This window comes from Zonotrichia albicollis, chromosome 21 (assembly GCF_047830755.1).
Source record: "Zonotrichia albicollis isolate bZonAlb1 chromosome 21, bZonAlb1.hap1, whole genome shotgun sequence".
NCBI lineage: Eukaryota > Metazoa > Chordata > Aves > Passeriformes > Passerellidae > Zonotrichia > Zonotrichia albicollis.
Genome location: NC_133839.1, coordinates 5028483 through 5038764, shown reverse-complemented (window position 1 = coordinate 5038764; position 10282 = coordinate 5028483). Strand labels below are relative to the sequence as shown.

Sequence of the window (10282 nt, the reverse complement as noted above, 5' to 3'; positions counted from 1 at the left end):
GGAAAGCAGCTGTTTTTCCTTGTTCTGCTGGGGTTTTCAGTGAAATTGGAAATCTGTGTTCCTGCTCAGGGGGACCAGGGGAGCATTTCTGCAGTGCTGCTCCTGCAGGCAGCCAGATCCAGGTGGGAAGGGCTGCACATGGCTCTGCTTTCCAGCTTTTACAGCTGTTGCACTGTGGGGATTTTTGAAGGAGTTTTGAATGAGTTAGAGATGGGATCTCTGAATTGTTTTTGATGATGTGATTTATTTTTCTTATCATCTGCATGGACAGGAAGGGTGAGTTCAGTTCACATCTTCACCTCATGGCTCAGAAGGTCACAAGACCCCTAATTACAAGACCTTTTAAGGACTTATTGACCAATAAAACACTGCCAACAAGATTATTTATGCTTTTGACCCAATCCTTAAATATTTTGTCTTATGGACTCATGCTACAGTGTGAGCTTTCTTAGCCAATCATGTTATGACACACAAACCTCCAGCACTGCATTCTAAACTTCTTGTTTACCTCAGTAACGACTTTTATTTCTTCTATATCTTAAACTCTAAAACTCTAAACTTTACTTAGCTTGACATGTCTCTGCTTTAAACTACAAATCCACATTCTCACTTCTAGCACCTAAATTTGGAAGCCTTTTCCAAGGTCTCAGATCAAATCCTGGGTTTAATTCTAAGCTTTGGCTTCCAGGCCCAAAGTTGTGAGAATTCCCTGAATTTTGGATTCCAACAGAGCACCAAGGCAATCACACTAATGAGGGCACTCTCTGTTCAGAGCACTCTCCACAAGGGAAGTCCAGAGCTGCAGCTGTCCTGGCATTTTGCATGGGTTAAATGAAGCTCAAAGTGAAATCAGGGCATGCCCCCACTGCAAATGGAGTAGCTTGGATGCAACAGCCCTTTGGAGCTTTGTCTCCATCTGTTTTTATGACCTGGGCAAAGGAGATGCTTTAATAACTGGAATATTTTCATATATTTACATGAGAGATGAATGCAGAGCTGCAGGGGTGTTTGCTTGGCTGCTCATTTTTTCACCCAGTGAGTAAATCCTATCAAAGCCTTGCTGCAGAGTGGGCAGCTCCAAACAGTGCATGCCAGCAGCTTTGGAAACATGAGAATGTTGAGTTTTCCTTTGGATATTTGCTTCCTACAATGAAGACAAATGAGTATGTGTGTTTCTGTGGGAATCACAATATTCTGTTGCAGACATCTTTTATGAAAAATCCTTTCCTTGGGATTTTTTCCTCCTGAGAAGCTGGGAGGCCTCAGGAACAAAATGTAAACAATGGTTATCTGCTGCTATGGAAGGCAACAGGTGGATCTGTGATTGATCTCATGTGGTTGTTTCTAATTAATGGCCAATCACAGTGAGCTGGCTCAGACAGAGAGTCCAAGCCACAAGCCTTTATCATTCCTTATTATTCTATTCTTAGCTAGCCTTCTGATGAAATCCTTTCTTCTATTCTTTTAGTATAGTTTTAATGTAATATATATAATAAAAAATAAATCAAGCCTTCTGAAACATGGAGTCAGATCCTCATCTCTTCCCTCATCCTAAGACCCCTGTGAACACGGTCACAATATTCCCCCATTTATGGTATTGAGGAAAGCTAGTTTGAATCTTCCAAAAAAAGATCTACAGTTTTTCTGCTGGGTAAATGGTGAAAATACAATCCTTCACACAGCCGTATCCATCTTGGACTCATAAACCTCAGCACTGCCTGGGCAGGTCACAGAATTACAGAAGGGGTCAGGCTGGGAGGGACCAGAGAGGGGCAGCTGAAGTTATCATGGGTTTTGTGGATTTTTCTTGGACAATAAGGAAGCCAGGGGCAACTCAGGTATTCATGTCTGCTGTGGAGACTCTGAATAGGAAGAAAAAAACAAGTGACCAGTTTTTTTTTTAAATTGTACTGGTGGGAGCCTCATCTCAGCATCACTCCAGCTCTCCTAAAATTGCTTTGATATTCAAAAAAACCACTGACTTTTTAAACAATGCTGTCCTAAATCCCTTTTATAAATGCCCAGAACCACTCTCAGGCTTTCTGAAACTCATTGTTATAATTACAATCAAGAATCATAGGACTCTGTGCTTTGTGCCAGAAATACACATCCACTGCATTGTTTGCAGAGGAGCCACAGAGAGAAAGAGTGAAGGAGAAATGCACCTTCAGTGCTGCTCAATTCAGGAACAGCAACTCCCACTCTTTTTAATTTTTCCTCTTTTGTTTCCCAATTTAACTTGGAGCTGCTGAAATTCAGGCTAATCTTTGCTTTGTCCACTGTGCTCTGCTTTGGCCTCAGTGCAGTGAACCTCAAAGTTCTCTGTCCCCGCCATCCCCAGCAGCCTCCTGGAGGAGGAAGGGTGAGGAGGAAGGTCTGCAGGATGCATCAATGCCAGCAGAGGTGAGGAGAACTTCAATTTGGGAATTGCTGGAATAGGATTTAGCAGATGCAGAACGAACTCTCTGGGCAAAGGGATGCAGCATCAAGCGTAGTTTTATTAAATCTTCATCTCCTGAGTCACAAAAGAAGCTTATGGGGGGTTTTGGTAGTCTTGTCTGACACAGCACATAGAGAGGGAGCTGTGATTCAACTTTTGCCAGCACAAGGCCTGGAACTGGCTCTCCCTCTCTGCCCAGCAATGTCTGATGTTGATCCCTGATCCTGCTTCCATGGAAATGTCCCTGTCTGATGCTTAGAGAGGGAGCAGATAAACATCAGATCTGATTCACCACTCAGTTGCTTCTGTTTTACCTCTGCAGAGCATCCCTGATCACAGAAGGATTTGCAAGATTAATCCAGTGTAATTCAGTGATGGATACCAACCAAAGCCTTTGGCAAAAATAAAGGAATATTCTTGCCCGTGCCCTATCCCACACATCAATGGTGTGCTCTGTGTTGGGATTCCATGGCATTCAAACTTTCCTTCCCTTGATTCAGGACACTGCTGGGGTACATTTAGTTCAGCTAACCCAGACTTTTCCCCTCTATCTCTTCTCCCTGCAAAATGCCAGGCATGTTCTCAGTGAAACCAAAGCAAAACTCCCCCACCCAGTGCAGTTCCAGATGGTGAAACAGACAGGCAGATCTGAACCCTATTTCAAACCCTGGAGGCTCTTGCAGCACCTTCCAACAGTCAATTAAGGCTGGTCCAGAGAGTGAAAAAGCTTAATCTAGAACTGGCTGGCTGTAAACATCAAAACACTTCGTTCAGGCTCAATTTTGCTTGTTTAGGGCGGTACCAGAGCATATCCACAAACACTGAATGAGGAGAAGCAGTGGGAGCAAAGAAATATTTCACTTTAGAGGTGTTTATACATTTCTTATCCCCCCAAGCAAACTCCAAAATGCCCTCTCAAATGCTATATAATCTGGATATAAGTAAGTTTTTCAGGTGATGGCTTCAATATTTGGTCTTGGACAAAAGAAAACTGAAAGAAATATGTTGGGCAAATTTCCCATCCACTTAAACTTCCCTCCCTGATGACAAAAGTACTCAGGTTCCCTGAGTAGCTGCCAGCTGGGGCTGTAGGATGTCCCATTGCTCCCTGGAGAGTTTGTCCCAAGTCATGGTGCCCACAGAGGCAGGCACAAGACTTTCAGCATCCACAACTTGTTTCTGTTTCACAAAGTTTTTAGAGCTGAAAATCCTATGTCTTTACTCTGCCTTTGAAATTCTGAGGTCCACTCAAAGCAACAGACTGTGAAGTTCCTCTGGGTAAATGGTCCCAAGACCCAAATCCAGTTTCAGAAGCAGCCAGATTACCATAAGAGCATTGGTCTGTTCCTACACCCACCATACCTGAGCTATTGCTGGGCCACCTGTGGGTGACAGCCATGGCCAAACACAGAGCTCAGGCAGCTCTTCTGGCCCCTGTCACTCCTTAACTTGCAAAATTCCTTGAGAGAAGGTGACCAGCAAGGCAGGAATTTCTGTAGTGACGTGGCAGAGCCTCCATCCACCCACTCTGACTCTGAACAGCAACAGAAGTGTCACCCTGTTTTTTTAAGATTTTCCTCTGATGTTGACATTCTTGTAGTGAACTTTCTCACACACTTTCTGTAAACAACTCATTGTTTTGCATTCCTTTATGGAGGAGGAGAAAGTTGATGGATTGTTGGTCTGTTCAGTGTCATTGGAGAGGTGGCACTGTCACCCTCCAATCCACTGTCACTCTTGGAAAACTATAAATGTTGGAGTCAGAAAATAAACTTCCCTTTTTTCTTCACCTTGAGAACAGCAGTGTGTGCTGGTGTTCTTTCGTGCCCTATAGCGGCAGGAAGAACCAACTTCTAAACACCATCCATCAGGCCAGGATGGCAGACAAGGCAGGAAGAACCTTTCTTTCTCTTCACATGAGTTTTGCCTCCTCATGATTCCAATTTTTGCCTTCCATCAGCACTCCTGTCAGCTGCCTCCAGAAGATGTGCTTGCTTATCTCGTTGTCTTTCCACTCCAGGTAGGTGTTCCTCCTCAGGTACCGAGACAGCCCCAGCCTCTGCCTCAGCAGGTCCTTGTTCACATCTTCCAGCACGATCATGATGATCCCAGCCTTGCCTTCCACCAGCTGCCAGGACTGGGCAATGTCAAACTCAAAGCTACACCACTTGCTCTCCAGGAATTCAGCAGAGATGACTGCGATGACATTCCTGCTGCTGAGAAACCCCTCCTGGATGATATTAGTGACAATGGGCACCCCTGGCAGGAAGTCCCTGTAGTACAGACACAGGTGGAAGGGAGGTCTTCCTCCTTCCAGGGGTTCCACCAGCTCCTTTGTCACCCATTCCTGGTCTTTGCTGGAGTGGATGACAAAGGCGTCGTAGGTGTCACCTCTTTCTGCGTAGTGTTTGCAGCCACTGAGCAGCACCACGAAGTAGTAGAGCTGGAAGTAGTACCTGTAAACCAGCAAGAGGAGCACCACAACACAGAGCAACACAACCACCGAGGAGGCAACTTTGCCTGCATCGACGTGGCAGGAGGACAGATCAAAGCTTGGCAGGCTCACGTTGGCCACGTACGAGGGAGTGTGGCACAGCATCAGCTCCTCGTTCTGCAGCAGCTCCTGATTCTCCTTGATCCACATCAGAAAGTCCAGGTACACACAGGAGCAATCAAACAGGTTCTGAGAGATATCCAGCAGGAGCAGGCTGTCAGGCAGGATTTCCCTGGCTGAGTCCAACAGAACAGTCAGCTGGTTTCTGCTGAAATCCAGGACTCTGAGGGCTTGGAGTGGCTGGTACACTCCAGGATCAAAAGTCAGGAGCTTATTGTTGCTGATGTTTAACTCTTTTAGCTCAGAGAGGGCATCAAAAGTACTTTGATCCACGTGTTCTAATTTGCAGCTTGAAATATCCAAGGTGTGGAGGTGACTTAGGTTTTTGAAATTGTTTGCCAGCTTATTGTCTGCAAAGGAGTTTCCTGCCATCTTGAGCACCTGCAAAGAGTTCAAGCCACAAAATGTACACTGGGATTTAACTTCGGTTTTGGTATGGGAAATATCAAGGTAAATCAGTCTCTGAAGGGACAGAAAGACAGGGTAGGAGCCAGGACCAAATAAGGTTGTGTGCTGAAAGTCCAAATATAACAAATTCTCCACATTATTGAAATCTCCAGTCAATCTGATATAAGAATTGAAGCTCAAGTTCAAATGTTTCAAATTTGAACAATTTCGAAACTGAGGGGAACAGCATCTACTGAAGGTGAGTCTATTCTCACTCAAATCTATGACCTCCAGGTTACTGAGACCCTCAAACTTCTGCTCGAAGGTTTTGAGACTTCTGTTCTTGGTAATACGAAGCACTCTCAGCTCCTTGAAAAGCGACAGCTTCATGGCAGGCACATCATCAAAATCACATTTCTTGCATTCCAGCTGCTTCACTTTAGACCCCACGGGAACCTGTGATATCTGCTCAAGTCCCAGGTCCACCAAGCGAATAGAGGAGACGTTGCCCACGCAGTCAAAGAGAGTGTCTGTGTCATCCTCAAAGTCCCCGAGGCAGATCAGGACAAACTCTTCCATCTGCACCTGGCACAGTCCATCCAGGAGCCCCCTCTCAAAGTCCTGCTCTCTGTCATGGTCACTGAACACCCCAACTGTGAGTCTGCTGACCTGCAAACCAGCCAGGCCTTGCAGGGCAGTTTGCATCATGGAGCTCTCAAAAGCAGACCTGAGAGCCAGCTCAGCAAGGTGGATCCCTGCAAAGGCCCCCGGCTCTATGGATTTTATATTGTTCAAGGAAAGCACCAGAGTGAGGTTGAGCCTGTTCCCTTCCCTCAGGGCATCAAGGTCTCCTCTGGAGATAGATGTGATCCTGTTAGAGAAGAAGCTCAGGTGCTTGAGGGAGGTCATGTTGGTGAAATACTTGGGAAGCTTCAATGAAGTAATGCTGTTGTGGCCTAAATTCAGCTCCTGCAGAGTGTGCAAGTGGCCAATGGGCAGCTCAGACAGAGAGGTCCTGTTGGTTTCCACCAGAACCAGTTTTTTCAGAGATGTTAAGCCATTGAAAGCTGCTTTCCCCAGCTGCTGGAGGGAGTTGGCAGTTAAAACCAAGGTGGAAAGGCTAGGGAGATCCATAAAGGAGTTGTCTTCTATTGTATGGATGTGGCACCTGTTGGGCATGAAAAGAAAATATAAATGCATGGAACAATGTCCCTTCCTTGTTCTCTGAGTGCTGCTGTGTCTCAGCCTCACGCTGGGGGCTGGCTTGGCTTTGCTGTGCTGGGCAGAAGCATCCCTGGATGTGCAAAGGGAACTCTCCTCCAGCAGGAGACCTCCTCCCACCTCCTCCTCTCCAATCTTAAATTCAAAGCAAGAGACCTGGAGACATGGTGAGGATCAAAAATCTGTGCAGGCAACAGGAAAGAAGACTCCTAGCCATCAGTTTAGGCCAAAGTGGCATTGTGATGACCATCACTGATGGAAGAACCAACCAGAGCCAGCATTCCCTCACACCTTGCACATCCCCAGCCCTCTGGGTGCCACCTCAGCCCCACCTGGGCAGCCCCAGTGGCACCAGAGCAGGGCAGCTGTGGCAGAGCTCACAGCTTGGCAGCAATTGATATCTGGTGATGGCTCAGAGGGAGCCGAGCCCAGGCTGAGAAAAGAAAGAGGGGGAAATTATCATGGCCCCCTAAGGTGTGTTTGATGTGGGAAGATCCAGAATTTGAGACCCAAATCCATTGTGCAGTGAATCCCAGCAGAATTAGTTTAATAATGCAGGCAGTGCCTCACAGCACATGTGCTCTGCCACTCAGCCAATTTGGAGCCAGAGCTGTGATGGGGCTGAGTGACATTTCTCAGTGAAACAATTTACCCAGAGAAACTGTTGTCTGAAGTCAATGGAAATTATACATCAATTCAAATTTGCTAATAGGCCTCCCCATCTCCTCCCCCAGATATGTGAGGAGAAGGCAAAAGAGAATATGTTGATATTTTAAAACAGCCTTTTAGAAAATGAATGTACCTTCATGTTATTTTTTTTTTATAAACTGTGATTAGAAAAACAGCTCACCCAAGATGTTCCATTTCAGAGTTTTTGTAACAGTGAAAAGTCTGACATTTTTCTTGTTCACAGACAAGTGAAACATCTTCCTCCTCCTTCTCACATTGCAGCCTACAAGATCAGACTGACAGACCCAGCTCTGATGGAGGGTGTGTGCTCAGTGACTGGACTAAAAGCTGCTCATCACTTCACCACGGGGATGTGCAAAATGACAGACACAGGGACAAAGTCACAAGAAAAAAAAAAATAAACAGCCAAGACCAACAGACCCCAAAATAAGGCACCATTGTAACCCAGCTGGTGAAGAAAAATTAACCAGGATCCACATAATAAATCCATTACCTTGAAAGATCCAGAAACTGCAGCTCGGGGACTGATGCAAAATAATTTGAGCCCAGTGATTTCAGATTGCTGAAACTGAGGTCCAGGTTCAGGGTGGTGTTTGGGACTCCATCAGGAACTCCAGAGATGTTCAGTCCAGTGCATCTGAAAGTTGTGTTAGGGGTGATCTGTAACAGAGGCAGAGCCCATCATGGTCAGCATCTGCTCTCCATGAAGTGCCAGGAAATGTCACTGCCAGGAAAGCAGGAGCAGAATCACCCCCCTTGCAGTTCATTTCTAAAGGAGATGCCCTGAGTTTTAGGAAATAATCTTACACACCCTAAACATTTTTGTCTCTCCTAATAGAACCAGTTCTACTCCCCAGGAAGAGCTGCATTTCTTGCTGATTGGAGCTGGGACAAAATTACAGGACAGCATTCCTTGAGGTTACAGACAGAGAGCCAGCAGGACAAACACTCATGGATGCACTGCATGCCCAGGAACAGCTCTCAGCTCTCTTCCCCTGCACATAACCAAATATTTGAACCAAAGGCAGCTTGAACCAAAGTTATTCTGCAAGCAAATAACTGCCAGCAAAACTTTGCAAAATCTGTGTCGGGTACTTGGTGAAATCACTCTACTGCACAAACCAGGAAAAACTCTCTGTTTTGTAGAAATTAGACAAAATTTAGAACCCTTCCAAGGGAAATATAATCTATTACAATAACTGCACTGCAGCACTCTCAGAGGTACAGAAAACCAATGAGAAGAAAAAGTTCTGGCTGCTGGTTCTGGTTCTCAGATGTTTTTGAGACTAGAATTTACTTCAAATACTTCAGTCATCTTGATAAAAACCTTGGGGAAAAAAAAATAAAATAAAACTGGGCTTTCCTAAGAGGCTTGAGGCACAAATCTCCCAAGCAAACGGAGAGAAACAGAAGGATTTTGTGCTCACTCAGAGCTCACATACCTCCAAACAGGGATCCAGGAGGCAGCCTGCCAGTGGGAATGGGACAAATGCCAGCAGCAGCAGCACCAGAAGTGTCCCCAAGGGAAGGGCTCCTCTCCTGGGCATCTTCAGGAGGCCAGGAGTGCAGGAGAAAGGAGCATGGAGAGAGAAAGCTGGAGACAGAAAGCTCCTGCAGAGCCAGTTGTGTTGCACCACTCCTGCTTATCTCACTACGTATCTCTGAGAACAAGAAGGGAAGTGAAACTTGGTCACTGCCTTGTTTCCACACACCCTTCTGGAAATTGTTAAAAAAAAATGCCAACAAGAAAAAAATATAAGAAGTAATGACAGATATAATTTGGGCTAGAAATGAAAGAGGAATATGGGTTTCATCAGTGCCTCTTGACTTGATTAGCTCAGGTCAAATTTGGCAAAAAAAAAAAAAACAAAAAAAACCAAACCAACAGAATATTTTATACAATTCTGAGCCCAGTTTCATGCTCCATATCCCATAATTCAAATGCACTGGTTAGAGAGGGTGATTCTTTGCCTCTGCACTCCTGCCAGGCTCCAGCTTCACCCTGGCAAGCACTGGAGAAGGGCTCAGCTGTGGCAAAGGCTTTCTTAAGCCACGTAAGCACAGGTTTATCTCTGGCCAAGCTCCTGTGAACAAACACCCAGCTTTTATCCATCTGGTTGGACTTTTATCGCAATTATTGCAGGAATATGGCCAGGCACAAGGAGATTCACAGAGTGATCAGAGCTGGGGTCACAGAAACTCTACCCCTCCCAAAAGCAGCAAAAAGGAGAGGCACAAACACCCTGAGCTGGGTTAGAGCTGCTCCCTGCCCTGGTCATGCCTCAATCTCTGTTTGATGCCTGCCTACAGAACATCTCAATGCTGAATTCCCAATGCAGACTATTGTTTCAGGAAAAAAAAAAAAAAAAAAAAAAAAAAAAAGCTTTGTAACACCTCACAGTGGGCAATATAAAGTCAGCTCTGAGCCTTCTAATAAAGCTCCCTGCCCTCATTTAGTCTGATAAATGGTCGTGCATTCATGTATCTCTACCTGTCTTCCTGGAGATAACTAAGAAATGTTACTGGGGATCCAGCCATAGGGTTGCTGAGTATTATCAACACCATATAGACAGAGAAGTGGCAAAAATTTGAGACAAGGGTGGAATATTGGCCTAGAAGAAGATGGAATAAAGTGTGACAACTCATGAAAGTCTGTGAAAATTGATATTAAATATGAGATGCGGTATCAGCCCAGCGAGCAATCCACTTATAAAGGAAAGTTTAAAATATTTCAGAGGTGGGGGTTAGACTTTTTTGACAGGTTAGTAGAGAGCCTAGGAGAGATGGGGAAATCCTAAAATAACTGATGATCTCTGCAATAAAAAACACATGGCAGCACAATGGGAGCTAAAACCGACACCCTGATGTGCAGCCAGATAGTGCCCATTAAGCCAGCAGACAAAAAGTTTGTTGAAATTGGGCAAGTTCTA

General features: G+C 45.3%; 1 protein-coding gene across 1 annotated transcript; it reads right to left on the bottom strand.

Annotated features, from left to right (window-relative positions):
- Positions 1-2478: 2478 nt before the first annotated feature.
- Positions 2479-8996, bottom strand: TLR4 (toll like receptor 4). Its single transcript, XM_005490548.4, has 3 exons — positions 8795-8996; positions 7846-8012; positions 2479-6609 (listed from the first exon to the last, which is right to left on the bottom strand). The coding sequence occupies exons 1-3, from the start codon at positions 8897-8899 to the stop codon at positions 4353-4355; spliced, it is 2529 nt and encodes an 842-aa protein (XP_005490605.2). The 5' UTR covers positions 8900-8996; the 3' UTR covers positions 2479-4352.
- Positions 8997-10282: the final 1286 nt, after the last annotated feature.